Genomic DNA, 21,779 nt, shown 5'->3' with positions numbered 1-21,779 from the left:
TAGTTACACATGTAAATATGTTCCTGACTCCCAATATTTTTGTGAGTCATGTATGTATTTGATGATCTGTAGGCAACTTTCGCTGGGTTTAGCTATCATTACAATGTAGCAATGTGTACAAAATAATTACGGTGCTGAAAGTCCCATCCGCAGAAGAAAAAGGGGAAGACAGTGCTCCCATACTGGCTGCAGCAGCAATTTGATTGGTAAATTCAGTGATGAACGGGCTGTCCCATTAGAATATCTTGGAAGAATGTACTCTGTGTCAGTCTGGGAAGCATTGCAACATTTCTCAGCACTGGACCTGCACGTCAGCTATGTGTCATCACACCAGCAATGGTCCCTAGTTGAACATGTATTTCGACAGGAATTTCTCAGGTGTCAAGTAGGAAAGGGATGCTGCCGCCTCGTGCTTGCAGGACCTGAATGGACACCTGTGCATCGCTAGGCAGCTGAGCTGCATCGCCAATTCGTGGGGTCTACCGATGCACCCGGACTCCGGCAGTGGCATGGGGCATCAGGTGGGTGGATATGTTTTTACAAGCGATATTTCGTTTAAACTATATTCCATCGATTTCACTCACCAATAGGATGCTGCGAATTAAGAAAAACTACCCTGTACATGGGAAGAATACCGATTTAATTAATTTGCATAAATTTTTATGTCAAAGTGGTGTTAGCAGTACAATAGTTAAGTGAAGGGTGTGGGTGAGCGGGTGACATGCAGCAGAACAGCAGGTTACGTGCAGAACACTAGGTTAATTTGCATAACTTTTATGTAAAACACATAACAATAGTCTAAGTTGATGAGTGACAAAGAAGAACGCGCCAGAAATAGCTTTCGAAAGCATGTGAAATTCGAAAAGTGTACCAGAAAAATGTGGCAGGAGGTAACAAATTACATAATTTGATACCAAAGGTGGTACAATAGTTTCAGCAAAGGGTGGTGACATGGAAAACCACTTACAGAACAACAGGTTAAGTGCTGACAAATGCCCAAACATTGGGTTAAGACACTCAGAGTTATGTTTGCCCGATGTAATTTTCTCTTACAAGACCTACATGTTTCCAAACAGCAGAGAATGATGAGCAAGAGAAATCCAACCCCCAAAAACTGAATTTTATATAAATAAACAACATACCCTTGAATTTCCTGTTATGTGATCCTTCCTCTCCACCAAAGAGCCACCAACTTCCATATATTCCATACACTGCCTTGAATCCCCTAAATTGTTCAAATAAACAATATTCCACACATTGTCTAAATGGTTTAAACAATATTACATACACTATAATCTAATTCCCTCGAAATGATCGTTCAACTGATCTTTGTCCCATCAATTTTCGGGAGGGAGGGTGGAAGGGGATGGGTTTACCAGTGGGTCAGGGGGGTTATTTAATTGATCAACTTAATTAAGTAGTGAATCAAACTGATAAAGTGAGAGAGGCTATCCAATAACTCAACCTGAAAGTGTATTTGTAGCAGCGAGGGTTGAGGTTTTCTGAGGGGAAGGGGAACGGGAGTGGGAGCAATAGGTTAAGTGCCTGTCAATCAAAATAAAGGATCCTCTTAGCAGAACAATACAGTAAGTACCTATCAATCAAAGGAGAACCATAGTTTAGTACCTGTCAATCAGAGGAGAACAATAGGTTTTCCTCTGAGTGCATACCTGCCCTTAATGTAGGCAACCTGCACTAACAAAATGGACTGAAACGAAGGTTGTCCTACTGCTGATGGGTCCGTCATTTGGTTTTGTCACATATCGTATTTGTTCGGAAGATTTCTGCCAACCCCAGCGACATTGTAGTTGTAGTGTCAAAATTGCATGGTGAAGTTAAACATTGCAGTTTCTGTTGCTAGCGCCAAAAACCCCTCAAACGTCTCTGTCCACTGCAAAGACCAATCTCGTCATTTAGATTTATGTTCATTATTTTCAGTAGAAGAATACCGATGTTTAGAAATAGCACACTAGTTGCGAAAAAATTGTTTTTTACCGCAACTGGTGCGCTATTTCTTCATATTGGAAATCTCGTTATTCACACCGTCAGCCCCCAGTGCTATTGGTCTTCTTATTTTGTGCCACCTATACTTGCTTCACATAGTCAAAGAGAAAGATTGGAAATACTGAAAGCTCAGAAACCAGTAATAGTCCTTTACACAGTGAAAGAAAAATTATGTTCTACTACAATTGCAATAGAACAACTTCAAATATGCACCGAAATTTGTGATGAAATTATAAAATGAAAGAAAAATATCGCCACCCGACTTTGCCAGTCCGATATCGATATATCGATTTATAGACGTTGAAAGTATAGCCAGTGTATGACATTGTACGAGAAAATATCTATACATTGTCAACACATCTATCTCCCCCCACTTGAACCAATGGCGCCTGGTGGCGCTGCAGACACGCCACGCGGTAAAGAAAGTGCACGCCGTGATTCTTATTAACGTTTAAAAACCCTCGAAGTGACGTGGATGTCCCTGAGACAAATAATTCAATACCGGGCCCATAGGACCGCGTATGAAGGGAAATAACCCCAAAGTGGATGACAGATGTTGAAGAAGTGACGTCGTCACATGGGGTACTTCGCCGCACGTGTGGCGGTCGGGCTTGTCGACCGTTGTCCTGTGTCATACGGTAGTGCTCGCAGTAGAAGTGAGACTAGGATGAATCGGTTTACAAAAAAAAAAAAAAAAAAATGGTTCAAATGGCTCTGAGCACTATGGGACTCAACTGCTGTGGTCATAAGTCCACTAGAACTTAGAACTACTTAAACCTAACTAACCTAAGGACATCACACACATCCATGCCCGAGGCAGGACTCGAACCAGCGACCGTAGCGGTCGTGCGGTTCCAGACTGTAGCGCGTTTAACCGCTTGGCCACTCCGGCCGGCAATCGGTTTACAGTTAAGGAGCTTGCAGAGATGCAACTATGATACCGTGCTGCTAATTCCAATGTGCTTGCAGCAAGACGTATTTTACGCATACGTTTCCTACTGCGTGCTTTACTTCTCACGCGTTGTTCGCTACAGTGGGTCGTCAAAAACGTGAAATAGGAACGTTGCAAGTAATTGAACACTGAAGGCAAAAAATGCATTGATGAAATGTAACACAATAGTCAGACACGAAATATTCTGAAATAAGGGGTAATTAGCAGATAAGATCTAACGTATGAAATAATTTCAACATTGTTGTTATTTGCGAACACTATCGTATCACATCTGATAATTCAAGAGCGAAAACAAAGTAGTTTAGCAGAGCGAAGTTTACACTGCCCACCCGCTGCACATGCGGCGAGGAAAATTTGTCTTCTTCTTTGGAGGTATTTCCCGAAATTTGCGACCCATTGTGTCTTATATTAAGTTCAAATTTTGTATTTGAGAGATCAACAAATTCAATATTCTTAATAAAACTAAGCATGGTACGAAGCAGGCTGTAATGCTATGTTTATTTAATCGTGCGATTAGCTAATTTCGACTAAGCGTCATTGTCAAGCACCTGCAAAATCTACAGGGAAAAGTACTACATTGTCAGCGTACATCGCATTTGTAAAATCTGTATTTCAAGTCATTTACAAATCAGTCTTAATTACAAATAACAAGTAACCGTATTCCGTCATTTCACGAAAGGATCCACACTACAGTGACACCTATTAACATCGTATTCTGAACGTTGCTGTATGCACAACATGGTAACTGACAGCAGCTGGTGATTTGTTGTCACAGATACGTGTTCATTCAATGACTTTAAGACTATCGATAACTCATATCATAGGCACGTTACAAATATTGCTGGCGTGCCAGACTTCGTTAGATATAGTGTACAACAATCAGCGACCAAATAACACATTAAGGATATACAAATAGGCATAAAGTATTGTATACATTATATGGCATATCCCCAGACAAACTGAATTATTTTAAACATCATATTCCCAAAAATATATACGAGGTACGTTCAAAATTTCGCAAATAATTGAAACAGAATGCGCCATTAATTGCTGGCTTGGCAGGTACAACGACTGCTTTGTATCGTAGGTCATCAAAGTCTGAAAGCTATTTCTAGAAACACAGAAGCCATACCTGACTATTTGTACAGAAAGATAGCCCACAGAATTATTTTACTTCAAGTAACAACCAATACACAATGCGTGAAAGCTGGGAACCACTTGTCAACTCAGTTATAAAATGTAGCAACCAGTATAGGGAATATCAAGTACCCAATGACGTACAATGTATGTTGGTATCATAATATTAAACGCATTAAAAACCATGCGATCTGTTCACTATATAGAGAAATCAATTGGGAAATAACTATAAAAAGGGGAGAAAGGAAGCCTCAAAACAGGAAGGGTTATGTGGCCACATGAAGTAAGCATAACACCTAAATAAAAAATGTGTAGAAACCAATATAATACTCCTCAAGGACGAGCAGTTTGTTACAATATGTATTCAATATTCACTAAATCATACATTTTTGGATGTGTAGCGGTTCCGAAGCAATGTGCTCACAATCATATACATGCTTCTAATATTGAGCAAATACATGGTAACACACCACATTCTGTGAGGAAATATATATTATAACCAATAGCAGAATTAAGACGGGAACAGGTATTCTATTTTAATTATTTGTGGAATTTTGTACGTACCTTAGATATATTTTTGCCATGTTTAGAAGGATGTAGTTTGTCCGGTGATATTCTATGTACTGTATACAATATTTTATGCCCTCATTGTATTCTTTGGTCGCTGACTGTTTGTTATACATGATGCCATCTAAGTCCGCTAAGCCAGAAATAGAGGTAACGTGCCTATGATATGTCCTACTGACAGTCTTGAAGTCTTTGGATCATTATGCATCTGTGACAAACAAATCACCAGCAGCTGTGAGTTACCATGTTGTGGTACACAGAGCAAAGTTCAGAATACGATCTTACAAGGTGTCACTGTACTGAGGATCCTTTAGTAAAATGATGGACTATGGTTACTTTTTACGTGTAGACCTAATTAAGACTGGTTTGTAAATGAATGAAATACAAATGTTACAATTGTAACTAAGAAATCTGTACAGCAATATTTTAGCTTAATGTGAGGTGTTTTAAGTGTAATTTATACATGGTGATGCATACAGAGAACGTAGTCCACGTTGATTCTACAGGTGCTTGACAACGACGCATTGTCGAAATTAGCTAATCAAACGATTAAATGAACATCGCATTACAGCCCATTACAGACCACGTTTACGATTATTATGTCAAATTACTTGTCTCGGAGTCATTTACATTGCTTCCGGGATTTTTAAACTTTAATAAAATTCACACAGTACAAACTGAGTGTAAGCAAATGAGGAATCAATCTGGCGACGATACGGGCCACAGATGGGGAACTCAACTGACACAACAGACTTTCACGTGGCATATTGTTATGGACTGACGCCTCAGAACGATAACTTCGGAAACGGTGCAGATACCGCTCTTCGCGCACTACTTTCGTGGCCGGCACAACCACGAGTAGGTGAAGAGCTGGTGGATGTCTCCACCAAAAAAAAAAAAAAAATGTGAAGGTCGCAGTCTTGCAGAGTTGATGTTGCAGAGTGCGATGCTAGTGAAGGCACAAGTATTTCAGAGCATGCACGTTGTTGAACATGGGGCTTCTCTGCAGACTGTTCCTAGGTGTTCCCAAGTCCACTTTCCAACATCGTCAGTCATGATTGTAGTGGGCATGAGATCATCTAAGTTGAACCATGGACCAATGGATACGTGTCGCCTGCTCTGGTGGATTACGTTTTGTTGTTGCACATGATCGCGGGATCGAATCCCGGCCGGACCTCGGATTTTTCAATTTGCTTTTCAACCTAGCCTCCACCTCTCAACGGTGTGAGGAGTTGCCAGAACGACACCTGTTTCGGATTCCACTTAAATTCTAGGTTTCATTTCTCCAGTTGGATAACTTGGGCAGATTAGGCAGATGCAAGTCACCGAAGAGGCGTCCAATTGAGATAACACGACATTATTATTACGAGGTCGTTGATGGTATTAGGATACCCTATCATCTGGGTGAACGGCATTTGAAACATGACTGTGCTTGACACAGGCTGGTGGAGCACTTCTTAGGCTACGAGCTCACTCACCTGTGCTTCCATAAAACCTATGGTAGAAATCTAAGGCTCAGTGAAAGCTGTGAAATACGTGAACACTGTTGCGGACCACCTGCTCCCCTTCATGTTTGTAGTCTTCCCTGACAGCGCTTGCATCTTCCAGCAGAATAAGTATCGGTGTCAAAAGGCCATAATCGTGCTACAGTGGTTTGAGGAACGTGATAGTGAATTGACTTTCATGTCTTGGCCAGCAAATTCGCCTCATCTGGACCCGATGGAACACATCTGGAACGCTACGGGGCGCTAGTTCCGCACCCACAAGTGACTGACCCGCAATTTATGGGGTTTGCGTGACTTTTGTGCAGACGTGTGGTTCTATGACGCTACGGTCGCAGGTTCGAATCCTGCCTCGGGCATGGATGTTTGTGATGTCCTTAGGTTAGTTAGGTTTCACTAGTTCTAAGTTCTAGGGGACTAATGACCTCAGCAGTTGAGTCCCATAGTGCTCAGAGCCATTTGAACCATTTTTTTGGTTCTATGACCCTCAGGAAACATGTAATTAAACGCAGACATCGTCACACACCAGTTTGGAATATGCGCACCAAATTCCTTATAGTTAGCTTTAACAAATATTTCTAATTTATATTATGGAGAAGAACTGATGCGAGAACCTTGGTTAGTCAATACTGTAAAATGTTCAGGTAATGCAAATTACTTTTGTAATGCCGGGATATGGTACATCATAATTGCCACTGGTGAAGTAGCATTTGGAAATCTTGTTAAGGTTTTCGTGAGTATATTCTAATCAACTCGCACTTACATATCATAACATGAAGGTTCACGAGTTATGTGTATCTATATTGGACAGATTCATTCTGCTTTTGTTCTCCATAAAACATTGTGCTGTACTTCTGGATAAGTATTAAGTATCATTCGCTTGTGAAGGCGTACTTACTATTTTGAGTGTTATCAGATGTTTCTCACTGATACCCTTTTGTAGATCCTTTAAAAATCCTAATGTCGAAACACATAAGCTATAATAAAACTGATAAAATACTCTGGTTAACACGATAGTGTAATTAGAGTGCAACTAAATGACCACGACACCTCATAGGGCGTCTATGCAACATATCTCTGTAAACCCATGAAGAGCTTTCCGATATTGTGCTATGCAGAGTCGCTGATTTCCGTAAAGAGCTCATGATGAATAGCCGAATGTTTCCTCTAAAAAAAAAAAGGCACTGCCAGCTTCCATCCATACCTCTTCCCCATCCCTTGCTACGCTCCGTCTCTAACAATATCCTTGTCGAAGGGAACCTAATCTTCAGTTCCTTTACTGTGTGACTAGTGCGAAGGTAGTTCAGTGAAGAGACATTAAATGCCAGAGGAAACATGGAAGCAATTACCAGAACTGCTGCTAGTATCCAAAGGACGCAGTGCCATGTTGTGACAGAGCACAAACGGGACAGAATAATCGGTATTTGGAAAACCAGTATGTAAAACCAGTGTGCAACAACATATCTAAGTGCTGGTTCTGCACAACATAATGTGACAGCAGTACAAGGTGAGCAGTAGTTGTCAGCAATGGTGTGATATGCAGGGCATCTATAACCTCATCGGTCAAACTGAAACTGGTAATACTGGGTCCACAACGAATTGAGACGGGAACCAATGGTCGGAAATGCATATTTATTGTGTTATGGACATAGGAAACGTCCACCACACAAGAACAACGTATCTTGTAGTAGTTGTTCAGAGTGACGACCGTGTCTCAATGCATGCATGACAACACCGTGTGAAGTCCTGTGGCTCTCTCTCAAACATCCCTGATGCCTGTTGAACAAGGAGAACCTAGCAAGCAGGTCTTCATCCGTTTATACGGAGGTTTCATACACCAAGGTCTCGACCTAACCCCGGAGGGAAAGGTCCAGAGGTGTGGGATCCGGCATCGTGCTGGCCATGGGACATTGCCACACCGCCCAGTCCAACGATCAGGGTACGTGTTGTCCAGGTGCTCGCGGACATTAAAATCGAAGTGGGTTGGTGCAGCGTCGTGTTGAATCCGCAGTCTCCAGCATCTGTGGTAGCACAACCCGCAGAAACTCCAGGTAACATGGGCCAGTAGCAAATGAGTTCCTATTAGGTGACCTTGGACAATGCTCGCCCATACGTTGACGGAGAATCGTTGCTGGTGCCCACCGATGTGGGTGGCGTGGGGTTTGTCCTCACTCCAGATATGGCTGTTGCAGCTGTCGACAACATAATCACAGGCGAATGAGGCCTCATCCGCGAACAATACAAACTGTACGAATTTCGGCACTACAGTACTACGACAGAAATGAACGCAGGGCCCAAAATCCGTTGGTACAGCGGTTGCACACGTTCTTTATGACAGGGGTGTAATACCTGTCCCACACAGTACCCTTCGAAGTGTGCGTTTCACAGGCAACTTGACATGTGCATATTTCTGGGTGGTCGGCCACATGATTCATCACCATCTCCTCCAAGTTTGGTCTTTGGAAATATACTTGACGGAAACGTTGGCCAGCTCTTTGTAGCGTGAACGACCCCTTGTCTCGTTGGTATTCATCCAATTAGAATGACGCCTGTTGGGAAAGTGTTCAAAAATGGTTCAAATGGCTCTGAGCACTATGGGACTTAACTTCTGAGGCCATCAGTCCCCTAGGACTTAGAACTATTTAAATCTAACTAACCTAAGGACATCACAAATATCCATGCCCGAGGCAGGATTCGAACCTGCTCGCTTACCAGATTTTTGGTGAGCAAGACGAATGATGTAACTCTTCAGACTTTCCTGGCGATCTAATGACATCTTGGGTTGTCGGGTGTTCTGCCGGATATCAGCGTCGTACTTGCACGATATTTCGGTCACGTAGCTCGTAACCTTCATCAGGTGCGACCTGAGACTGCTCCTCGAGTAAAATAACGGATGGGGGCCCTCCACGCCCACACCAACGTGGTGACCAAACCAAAAGTTCTACTGTCACCTCCGTAAACATGTTAGTTTTTGAATCAGGCGTCACAGGATGAGGGCTGAGATGTTATCCATGCGTCTGGGTAAGATTACTCATTAACATGGTCCATCAGGAGATAGAAGTGGACGAAATCGATTGAAGGGTAGCGGTTGTAAGGGCAGAGGAAAAAAAGTGCCAAGGCCAGCGCCAAGGGAAAAAAAACTCTGCGACAGTAGGACGGGTAGTAAGGGCAGTAGCGGCTTGCTAGCTGCGACAGAGCATGCAACGTGAGGTAAGGTTAGCGTGAGGTATCGTGCATCGTTACCTGCGTGTTCGCTAGCTGGGTCAGTCCGGGAGCTGCGGCTCGGCTCGCTTGTAATCTCCTGGGCCGGCCGCAGTGGCTTCCTCCCTGTAACATAAGAGTTCGGCGCGGCAACGCGTGCGTTGCTGTTAGGCCCTCTGCTGCGCCTTGTCGTCAGTGACTTGGTGCAGCTTCATCAGGCTGGTGCAGAACGGCGGTGATCGGCTACCGTTCAGCGTCCTCCTCTACTGCACGGCGCAGGACTTCTGCAGTGTAGCTTCGAGCAGCTCCGTATGTTCAGTGAGCTGCGCCGCTTGAGCGTCGGAGAAGTGCACGCCATTCGCTCGCGCTTGCGCGATGATGGCTGCCTTTTTGTCTTCTCGGTCCCTTGGAGCGGCCGCTCCAGCAGCGGTCGGCGTCACCACCGGTTCCGCTGGGGCGGCGGTTTTCTTCTTTGCACCCGTCACCTGCGGTGCTGCTGGGGCGACCGCTGGGATAGGCGCGCGAACGTCCTTCGGCGAGGTCGCAGTAGTGTTCGCAGGTACGACTGCGCTGAGGCCTTGGGCGAAGACTGCTCGCAGTTGCCTCAAAGCCTCTTCCTTCTCTGCAGCCACGGCGGCTGCCATGACGGCTTTGAGGGCTGCTGTGGCCTCCTTCACGGCGGTGCCGAGTTCGAGGTCGCATCTCTTCACGGGAGAGCGAGCTGCATCCTGACTGCCCGTTTCCGAGCGGTGGTCCCTGCCACTGGCAGGTGGATCTGCTACTGCGCCGTCCCTCAGCTGCGCCGGGCTGTTGTGTGCCCTACGCCGTTTCCGACGTCGTCTTCGCTTCTGCCGCTGCGTCGGTGCGGCCGCGGCCGCTTCGCCGCTCCCGGCACGGTTGCGGCTCGAGAAAGCCGCACAACCGCGCCAACTGGCGACGTGCGGGCCGCCACACCGGACACAAGTCGGCAGAACGTTGCTGCTGCGGTCGCAGGCGCGGCTGTCGTGCTCGCCTTAGCACTTGACGCACCGCGCCGCGTTGCGGCAATACTTCGCAACATGGCCCTCGCCCTGACACCTGAAGCCCTGGGGCTGAGGGTCGGTGGCGCTCGGGAGAGCCTCTGTCGTAACTGGGAAGCCCAGCAACTTCCGCAAGTTGTCCGGATGTGCAACCTCGCGGTTGCATTACCAAACCCGGCTCGCAGCAGCCCTTCCCGGACCGCTGCCTCATCACAGCACCGAGGTAACCCCCTGAGGAGTTCCTGGGTCGTCTTCATCCTTCCTACGGAAGGTGCCTTCACATGCGCCGGCGGCGCGTCGACGATGTGGTCGGCCACTGCGACCTCGATCGCCCTGTGGTCGGCCACGTTTGCAGCTCGAACGCAGATCGGCGAGTCTGCATCGACAGACTCGTAGACCACCTCGTTCCGAGCGCAATTCGTCACGGTGTCGAACAGCGCTGTCCACCCGCCTTTGCACTTGACGTACAAAGGGGGGACAGGCCGCGACTCGTCTTCTCGGGAGTTCCTTGCACGGTCTGCAGACTCAGTGAGTTGCACAACCGAAGGACCCTTCGTAGCGGCAGGTTTCCTCTGCACACCCTTCTTTCCCATGCTGCGAGGCGCGGAACACGACAATCTGCACGCCTTGTAAAAACAATGCACGACACTTTGCTCTCCGCGGCACCCACGGCACAGAAACCTCTTCACGAGCTCTCAATGGCCGAGTAAGCGTAGCGCGCAACGACAGCGTTGCGCTCGTCTCGCCAGCTCAGGCCGCTCTGCGCTCGAGTGGACCTGGTCCAGTATTTATGCCTATGGCCTTCCCCCTCCACCAACGGCTGCAGGCGCTTCCTCTGTGGTCCACGCCCATTCCCTGCGACCTGCTGGAGCGTTGCTACTCCGTTTTGCTTCGCTTCTACCTTACGAGCTGTCCTTTGCTCGCGTAGGAGCAGGGTAAACAATGTTTTGTTGTTCCTGCTATTCCTGTGGTTTTGGTTATGGATCCTGACTTATTGGTTCGGCCTATGGGGGTGCAGTTCCATCCTGCCTGCTGAGGGTTGTTAGTCCCTCAGTAGGTCAGGCCAACATGTGGTTGGCCTATGGTGTATGTTTTGGCCCAGGTCCTGAATGAGCCGGTTTTCAGAATTCTCGGCCTTGCTGTAGAACAGTCGTGCAGGCTGCCTGAAGTGATTCCGCAGTTGCAGGATGCCGGTCTGTTCATGTAGCAGAGTGTAGGAGTATCTTCTTGGAAGGCGCAGGGCGAGCTTTAGGGCTCTGTTCTGCACCCTCTGCAGCATGCCTATATGAGTGTCAGCTGCCGTGCCCCACACCACGGCTGTGTGCTCTAGTACTGGTCTGACCAGCGCTAGGTACAGGGTGGTGCCGTACTAGGGGGCCAGCGTCGACGTGGGGTTAAGCAGGGGGTACAGGGTGTGAAGGCGCCCTATAGCCCTGCTCCTAACGTCCTGGACGTGTGGTCTCCAGGTAAGCCTCTGGTCGAGTGTGACCCCGAGGTATTTGCTGGTTTTACTCCACGGCACGGGGCTTCCCGTGATAGTAACCAGCGGCAAATCGGGAGGCAGCAGTCTTCTAGTGAATGCTACTGCCTGGCTCTTTGCGGCGTTCTGCTTGAGCCGCCACTTGGTTGACCACGCGCCCAGGGTGTCGCAGCCAATCTGGAGGAGGCGTCGCATTTCCCTCACGTTCATGCTCTGCACGAATAGCGCGGTGTCGTCAGCGTAATGTGCTAACTTCACTGGCGCCACTCGTGGGGCATCTGCGATGAAAATGGAGTCCAGCATTGGGCCATGGACGGACCCCTGTGGTACTCCTGCTCGTATCGGCCTGTGGGTCGAGGTGCCATCGTCTAGTAGGACGTGGAAGGTCTGGTCGGCCAGGTAGGAGCGGATGAGGACTCCATGTGATGTCGGTACCCCGTGCACAAAGAGTTTGTACACGAGGCCGTCGTGCCACACGGAGTTGAAGGCTCTGGAGACGTCAAGGAACACCGCCCCAAGGTATTCCCTGGTGTCCAGGGTGCGCATGGCTTCTTCCACCATCTGCAGAAGCTGATGGGTGGTGGAATGACCGTTCCTGAATCCGAACTGTTCGTCCAGGATGATGCCCTCGGCCGTCACATGTCGTAGCAGCCTCTTGGCGTAGAGACGCTCGAACACCTTGGAGAGAGATGGGAGAAGGCTGATTGGCCTGTCGTTTTCAGCCTACCGGGCGTCCTTATTCACTTTGGTTATGGCTACCACCTCCGCGTGTTTCCACTCAGAAGGGTAGACCCCAGAGCGAAGGACCTGGTTGAAGATGCCTGTATGGAGCTGGTAGGCCCCTTCCGGCAAGTTCTTCAGCAGGTGGTTGTTGACGCCGTCGGCGCCTCCCGCTCTTTTGGTGTTGAGCGTCTGTATCTGTTCTGCCACTTCCTCCTCTGAGATGGGGTCGATCCTTTCCCCTTCTTCTCTCGCTACTAGGAAGATGGGGAGCTCTTCCTCCACTCTGCCAATGTGGGCCACATCGAGATTGTCATCCACTGGGGTGAACGACGACTCGAAGTGGTCGGCCAACAATCCTGCTTTCCCATCTGGACTGCAGACGACCATCTGTCCAGCCTGCAGCGGTGGGACTCGCTGCCGCTGGCGCAGGAAGGACTTGACGACTCGCCAAGCACTGCCGTCCTGTGTGTTGAGAGTGGCGACTAGGTCGGCCCAGTCGCGGTTTCTATGTTCCTCAACCGCTGCCTTGATCTCCCTCCTCATCCTGTTTAGGAGGCGTTTGGTGGCAGGTTGTCGCGTGAGTTGTCATTCACGGAACACTCTGTTCTTCTCCGGTATAATCTCTCGTATGTGCAACGGGAGGGTAGGGGCGAAATGCTTTGGCTGGCGCGAGGGAGGAGGTGATGCTTCTTCAGCTTCAAGTAGCAGCTGGCGGTTGAAGTACCGTAGTACGTTGTCTACCCCCACTTCCGTGGGGTCTGGAGCACCCGAAAGAAGTTCCAGGACGTTCTCCTGAAACCTCTCGCTGTCCATTCGGTGGTAGTTCCTACGGCGGGGTGGGAGGGTGGCCCCCCTTACGTCGATGTCGTAGACCACTGGTAGGTGGTCTGACGACAGTGCACACTGGGTGGTGGCGGTCATGTGGTTCCCAATGCCCTTAATAAGGGCGATACCGAGAACATCTGACTGCCCTCGGTGTGGATAGATGGTGTGGTCCTGCGATCCGAGCGCGATGGCGCCGTTGCGGAGGGCGGCACGGAGGACTCGACGACCGCTGACGCTGGTAAGACGGGAGGTCCACTCCGTGTGCTTAGCGTTAAAGTCGCCAGCTAGGAAAACCCGTCCCCCAATCGTCAGTAGCGTGTCAAAGTCTGCCTCCAAGAGATTACCGCGTGGCGGCCTGTAGGCGGCCACGAAGGTGATCTGTCCCACCATGGAGGAGACATTGACCCCTGTGGCTTCAAGGGTTACCAGGGCTGGAGATGGATCTGGTGGTGTCGTAGGGAGGTCCTGATATAGATGGCAGTTCCTCCTCCAGCGGTTGGTCTGTCGTGGCGGTAGCAGGCATAGTTTGCTACCTTTACATAAACTCCTGGTTTCAGGTGAGTCTCGCACACTAGGCACAGGTCGACTGCCTCGTCCTGTATAAATTGGCGAAACTCACGTTGTTGTTTTACCAGTCCGTTTGCGTTAGATACGCTTACTGACAGACCATGGATCTGCTGTCTGTCCATGGTGAGCTGCTGAGGGAACAGTGACGGCCTGGAGGGCCCCCATTACTGCCGTGATGAGCACTGGCAGTTGGGTCAGTAGAGTGTTGAGTGAGTGTAGTAGCTCACCCAAACTGGTTGCATCGGTACCTGGAGAAGTGGCGGCTGCGTGGGAGGGCGCCGAGCAAGCAGCTACGGTTTTGCGGCTGTGACGCCGCTACCGGTCGCCGCACGGGGCGTTCCGCACTTTGCAGTGGGTTGCTGGTGGTGGGGGGCACTTGGGGGTGTCCACACACTTAGTTGTTGGACAAGGGCATGTCCATCATTCCTGAGTCCTCTGTGACTGTGAGGTTGATCTCCGCATTTTGGTGTTGGGATGGAGACTTCTGTGCTTGCTGGCGCGATGGGGTGGCAGTGGTCCCCTTGGCAGCTGCAGCATAGTTTGTGCCTGGCTGTACCTTGCGCGAGGGGGGCTTTTTGCCTTGGGGTCTGCTTGTGCGCTTAAATATAGTGCAGCCCCTGTAGCTCGCCACAGTTGCAGCACTGCAGGGGTTCTTCCCTCTTTTTTGCACAGTCCCGGCTTTGATGTTCTCCTGCACACTTAACGCAGCAGGATGGCATGCTGCAATAGTATGCGACATGATCCAGGCCCTGGCATGAGTAGCACTGGGCCCTTCTTCGTTTTGCGTGTAGTGGCTCGACCGCCACTGTCACCCGCGCTACCCTCTCTACCTGGAATATTTTCCTGTTATCCAGGTTGTCAGGAAGGATAGCCAGGAACAGCGGCATGTCTCGTTTGGTCTGCGGTGACTTCATCAGAGTCACTGAGCTGACTGGGTAGCCCATGGCTACCAGTTCTTCTTTGATGTGATCTGTCGCCATCTTCATTGGTAGGTGGCGAAGGACCACCTTTAGTTGTTTCTGGGGGTCGGCGTTGTGGGTAAAGCATTTGAGCTCCTCCTGCTCGACGACTTTCATAGCTCGACGGTAGTCGTCCATCGAGCGGACAGTTGTTTTCAACAGATCACGTCCCTGAGTCTTTACTGTCAGGGAGGGGACGCCTTTAAACAACTGTAGGAAGGAGTTGTAGTCCTCCTCCCACTGGATTGTGATCGGAGGCGGTGCAGGCGCCCGTTTTATGGGCACCTGCCCTGTCTCCATGTCATCGCTGTCGTCTTGGACGGCAGCAAAGGAGTTAGTCGTCTGCAGCGGCGCCACGGTTTCGAGCATCTTTGCCTGAACCGTGTGCCTCCGCTTGGGGACGGAAAAGTCCCCCTCTTCTTCTTGGGCGGCCTCCTCATCTGTGGCGCCCTCTGGTGCGTGTTGTTTCTTCTTCTGGAGCAGCCTGTGGACAGAAGAAGGCGCGCTTGCTGGTGGTTCGTCCTCGTCCGTCGTCGCTGGCCTCTTACGAGACAGCAGCGCGACGTCCATTACTTCTTCATATAGAAGAAGCTGTTCCAGGTTCGCTTCTGGAATCGTTGTGCCCTTTTGTGCTGCAGACGGCAGGTCAACAGCCTCTTGATTGGTCTGGACCGGAGGGGTGGCCAGCAGAACATTGGTTGCTTGGGAAACCAAGCCTGGTGGCACTGCTCCCTTCAGGGCTGCCTCCGGCAGGGCAGTGACCTCTTGTTTGGACACGCCTGGCGGGGCTCCTGTCGGTACACAGACCTCTTCTCTGGCTGCGCCTGGCGACGCAGCGGCACGTTCGAATTTTCGGAACCGTTCGTAAGCCTTCTCTGCAGCCTCTCTTTCAGAGGCTGTGGTGGCTTTGGCCATTCGGTTCATTATGGCAAACAGTTGTAACCCGGTTAACGGGATACATCCTGGAGGCGCAGCGGAGGGCACCACCGTGGTCGTGGCCTCAGTTGCCACAAGTGGTGGTGCGGGTGCGGCCGCCGCCTGAGCATGCTCAGACAGGGTGGCAGCCAGCGCGTCAGTTGTTTGTGCTTCCATAATGAGGAAGGCAGAAGAGGAAGAGACAGAGTCTAGACGAGTGACCGCGGACGGGTCCCACATGAAGGGGGTCCTGGCTCACAGCGTGCCCTATCGGTCCCTAAGCGAAATACAAATTGATGCTGATCAATTTGTATCGCAGCTAAAATAACGTAGAACACGTCAATATTTCTCCTAGCGCACTCGCGAGCGAGTCGTTAGCTGTAGCAGTTCGCTGTTGCTTCCGCCACGTGGCCGCCGTCGACCAGTGTGCCTTCACAAAGGCGCGCGGACAAAGGTGCACGAGGACAAAAGGCGCGAGCGAGACAATGCGCAGCGGCGAGCCCGAGCGACCTGTCGCTACGGCGGCTCAGCGCAGACTCCCGACAACGACAACGTTGCTGCTCCGTTTTCCGTCCGCTGCGGTTCTAGGTGTTCCCTCTGCGGTCCGCGCCCACCAAACCCGCTCCTGGGGGTTTCGTCTACGGTCTGGGGTATCAAGCGTTCCCCCTGCGGTCCGCGCCCGCTCACCACGACCTGTTGGAGCGTTGCCGCACCGTTTTTCGTCTGCTGCGGCTCTGGATGTTCCCTCTGCGGTCCGCGCCCACCAGTCCCACTTCTGCGAAGATGGAACACCCAGAAGTGGGACTGGTGGGCGCGGACCGCAGAGGGAACATCCAGAGCCGCAGCAGACGTAAACGGAGCGGCAACGCTCCAACAGGTCGTGGTGAGCGGGCGCGGACCGCAGGGGGAACGCTTGGTACCCCAGACCGTAGATGAAACCCCCAAGAGCGGGTTTGGTGGGCGCGGGCCGCAGAGGGAACACCTAGAACCGCAGCAGACAGAAAACGGAGCAGCAACGCTCCAGCAGGTAGCAGGGAATGGGCGCGGACCACAGAGGAAGCGCCTGCAGCCGTTGGTGGAGGGGGAAGGCCACAGGCATAAATACTGGACCAGGTCCACTCGAGGAGCAGTCTCAGGTCGCACCTGATGAAGGTTACGAGCTACATGACCGAAATATCGTGCAAGTACGACGCTGATATCCGGCAGAACACCCGACAACCCAAGATGTCAAGACGAATGATGATTGAGGCGGGCAGTTCCCCACTTTTCTGTCAGAGTCGTTTATAGAGGAGCATATTGTCTTTTTTGTGCTCCGACAGGAGCGCTTTTCGGCTGGCTCCCTCTTTTTCCCTGTTGCAGCAGGGTCTGCTGCTTATATTAAAAGAACTCTGTAGGTCAGTACCGGTTTGTACAGATAGTTTATTTATGCACTTAGGCACATTTAAATTCATTGACACATACAAACAAGAAATAAGTACGCTTAATGTAAGGTTATTACGAAATCGTGTTCCATCCAATGCAAGTTCCCTTTATAGTATTCTGAATAAAAATTCACAACATTTTTATGCTACAACTACAGGATACTAAAATGCGGTGTTCGATTTGCAAGTATAAATGAATTCTTATAAAAACTTTTCATAAGGTGCTTACCCGACCATGTGTCATCATCGAATAATTTCAAAGTCAAGACAGCCTACATAGGTGTGAAATACCTATTATACAGATACCGCGTCATTAACTTTTACTGGTAAAAAACTGGCAACTTGTGCCCTCAAAATCTTTCCCATGATTACACAGTCCTTTTCATTTAAAACTACATTTACGTCTCATACTGTGCGTTATGTGCATATTTTACATGCATACGTGCGGTAAGTTTGAACCTCTGGATCTCGGTAACATAATGATATCGAAAGAAGTTCCAAAGTTCCACGATAACATCATCTTAAGAATATATGGCAAGAAGTTTGGTACTCAATATTATTGTTTCTCGGGGTTTTCTCAGGAAACGCCCATGAAGAAACGCTGTTTTCCTAGGTCGCCTATGGGCCACTGTAGAACACACTTAATGCTAAGGAACCTAGCGATTTCCGCAATTTGCCTGGACTAGAGGAAATGTGTAATGGTTAAATTTTGACCACGTGCTGCAGGACAGCTACAGGACGCCCGTTTTTCCTACTGGATGCTAGAAATGGAGTCTAGACCAAGGGCTGTCTCTGTGATCAATAGAACGCGAGATACGTCAACCTGCAAAATCGCGCAGCCTTCGGGAGCATAATGACAAAGTGCACTGTCATGCATGGACCAATTACTGTTTCTTAAATATATCACAGTACCCTGATATGGGGAAATTAAACCCCAAGGAATTTCTAAGAAAACACTTGTATGGAAAGAGTTTGCCTCAAGGTTGTTCAACAGCATTAACCATTTAATTTCAAACACAAATATATACAGGGTGTTACAAAAACGTACGGCCAAACTTTCAGGAAACATTCCTCACACACAAAGAAAGAAAATATGTTATGTGGACATGTGTACGGAAACGCTTACTTTCCATGTTAGAGCTCATTTTATTACTTCTCTTCAAATCACATTAATCATGGAATGGAAACACACAGCAACAGAACGTACCAGCGTGACATCAAACACTTTGTTACAGGAAATGTTCAAAATGTCCTCCATTAGTGAGGATACATGTATCCACCCTCCGTCGTATGAATCCCTGATGCGCTGATGCGGCCCTGGAGAATGGCGTGTTGTATCACAGCCGTCCACAATACGAGCACGAAGAGTCTCTACATTTGGTACCGGGGTTGCGTAGACAAGGGCTTTCAAATGGCCTCATATATGAAAGTCAAGAGGGTTGCGGTCAGGAGAGCGTGGAGGCCATGGAATTGGTCCGCCTCTACCAATCCATCAGTCACCGAATCTGTTGTTGAGAAACGTACGAACACTTCGACTGAAATGTGCAGCAGCTCCATCGCGCATGAACCACATGTTGTGTCGTACTTGTAAAGGCACATGTTCTAGCAGCACAGGTAGAGTATCCCGTATGAAATCATGATAACGTGCTCCATTGAGCGTAGGTGGAAGAACATGGGGCCCAATCGAGACATCACCAACAATGCCTGCCCAAACGTTCACAGAGAATCTGTGTTGATGACGTGATTGCTCAATTGCATGCGGATTCTCGTCAGCTCACACATGTTGATTGTGAAAATTTACAAATTGATCACGTTGGAATGAAGCCTCATCCGTAAAGAGAACATTTGTACTGAAATGAGGATTGACACATTGTTGGATGAACCATCCGCAGAAGTGTACCTGTGGAGGCCAATCAGCTGCTGATAGTGCCTGCACACGCTGTACATGGTACGGAAACAACTGGTTCTCCCGTAGCACTTTCCAGACAGCGACGTGGTCAACGTTACCTTGAACAGCAGCAACTTCTCTGACTCTGACATTAGGGTTATCGTCAACTGCACGAAGAATTGCCTCGTCCATTGCAGGTGTCCTCGTCGTTCTAGGTCTTCCCCAGTCGCGAGTCATAGGCTGGAATGTTCCGCGCTCCCTAAGACGCCGATCAATTGCTTCGAACGTCTTCCTGTCGGGACACTTCGTTCTGGAAATCTGTCTCGATACAAAAGTACCGCGCCACGGCTATTGCCCCGCGCTAATCCATACATCAAGTGGGCATCTGCCAACTCCGCATTTGTAAACATTGCACTGACTGGAAAACCACGTTCGTGATGAACGCTAACCTGTTGATGCTACGTACTGATGTGCTTGATGCTACTACTGTAGAGCAATGAGTCGCATGTCAACACAAGCACTGAAGTCAACATTACCTTCCTTCAATTGGGCCAATTGGCGGTGAATCGAGGAAGTACAGCACATACTGACGAAACTAAAATGTGCTCTAACATGGAAATTAAGCGTTTTCGGACACATGTCCACATAACATCTTTTCTTTATTTGTGTGTGAGGAATGTTTCCTGAAAGTTTGGCCGTACCTTTTTGTAACGCCCTGTAGTTATCAAATTGCTGCAGACTTCAGTGCTGGGCCATCAATAAGTGTCAGCGTGCAAACTATTCAACGAAACATCATCAGTATGGGTTTTTGGAGCCGAAGGCCCACTCGTGTACCCTTAGTGACTGCACGACATAAAGCTTTACGCCTCTTGTGGCCCTGTCAACATCGACATTCGACTTTTGATGGCTGGAAACATGTTGCCTGGTCGGACGATTCTAGTTTCAAACTGTATCGAGTGAATGGACGTGTCCATGTATGGAGACAACCTCATGAATCCATGGACCCTGCATACCACAAGGGGACTGTTCGAGCTGGTGGTGGCCCTGTAATGGTATGGGGCGAGTGCAGTTGGAGTGATATGAGACCCTTGATATATCTAGATACGACTCTGACAGGTGACACGTACGTAGGCACCCTGTCTGATCACCGCATCCATTCACGTCCTTTGTGCATTACGACGTACTTGGGTAATTCGAGCAGAACTGTGTGATACCCCACACGGCCATAAGTGCTAAAGAGTGGCTTCAGGAACACTCTTCTGAATTTAAACATTTCCGCTGGCCACCAAACTCCTCAGACATGAACATTATTGAGAATATCTGGGATGCCTTGCAACGTGCTGTTCAGAAGAGATCTCAACCCCCTTGTACTTTAACAGATTTATGGACAGCCCTGTAGGATTCATGGCGTTGTTTCCCTCCAGCACTACTTGAGACATCAGTCGAGCCCGTTCCACGACGTGTTGCGGCACTTCTGCGTGCTCTCGAGGGGCCGTACGCGATATTGGCAGGTGTACCAGTTTTTTGCCTCTTCAGTGTACAAGTAGGAGAACACTATTCCCATAACACTATTGATCAGTACACTGACAGACCAGATGCAAGAACATCAAACAGTACAGTAAGCAACTTCTTGGAACATGAAGAACAAATAAATTTCAATTGTTATACGAAATATTAGAGGCGTAAGGCCAGTTTCAAACCGCCATGAAGAGGAACTCAATTTTGCCAATTATTTACGTGGACTCGTTGCGACAGGCACAGTATACAGACGGAATCCCTCTGGAATGGTTGCACGTAACAAGGTGTGTGGCTCGATGTGTAGGTGTCCCTCCGGGATCGGAGGTGTGCAGACAGGTCAGATCAGCACTCTCACCGACCCAAGCGTGGACGACTAACGTAAGCAAGGTAGACCTACACGGACAAGTACACTAAATATTAGGACGGGAGGCAGACGTAGGATACCAAAACTTATTAGTCCAGATACAAGAGGGAAAACTCGCGTTAACTGCACAGAGTGGTGTGTCAAATTTGATCTACGGTACGAACATTAAACGTTTTTACCAAAATATTGAATCAGAACTGTACGCCTGAGACTGACAAATTTAGACAATCGCCCGAAATACGTGGTCCTTGTTTCCTTGGAACCTCAATAACATGAAAAAGCTTACAAAAACGGTAAAATTCAATTTATGTGCTGACTAGACGGCACCAGAAATTAACAGAAATCTTATATATATAATTTACAGTAACGTTTTAACTAAATCACAAATTTACATCACCAAGAGCTACAGCTATGCGCAAAATTCCGGAATTTAAGACAAAGAAAATTAAGCTTCAATAGCTTACAGTTTACCACACTTCCAGCAGTGTGCACACGTGTAAATAACAGTTCATAATACCGCCAGCGGAACAATCCTCCAATTACGTAACCATAGCTGAAACTTAGCAGCCTAAGAGGGCAGCACTAGAACATACCGAGATTTCCTCAGTTTTCGAGAGGAACAAGTGCGTGAATTTAAAACAAGTCGCTTACACACAAACCTAAACCGTGTCACATTGCACATAGCCGTGACTCACAGCCGGTGAAGGCAATCGCTTAAAATACAATCTGAAACCAGC

At 48.7% G+C, this 21,779-nt stretch overlaps 1 protein-coding gene across 1 annotated transcript in view; it reads right to left on the bottom strand.

The window, feature by feature from the left end:
• LOC124594703 overlaps positions 1-16,091 on the bottom strand; it is a 40,351-nt gene extending 24,260 nt beyond the window's left edge. Inside the window, exon 1 of the mRNA XM_047133071.1 lies at positions 15,120-16,091. Coding sequence (XP_046989027.1) covers positions 15,120-16,091 — 972 coding nt within the window. The remainder of the gene's footprint in view (positions 1-15,119) is intronic.
• Positions 16,092-21,779: the final 5,688 nt, after the last annotated feature.

This window comes from Schistocerca americana, chromosome 2, assembly GCF_021461395.2.
Source record: "Schistocerca americana isolate TAMUIC-IGC-003095 chromosome 2, iqSchAmer2.1, whole genome shotgun sequence".
Lineage (NCBI taxonomy): Eukaryota > Metazoa > Arthropoda > Insecta > Orthoptera > Acrididae > Schistocerca > Schistocerca americana.
Note: the sequence above shows the minus strand (reverse complement) of the source record. Positions and strands in the feature narration are given on the sequence as shown.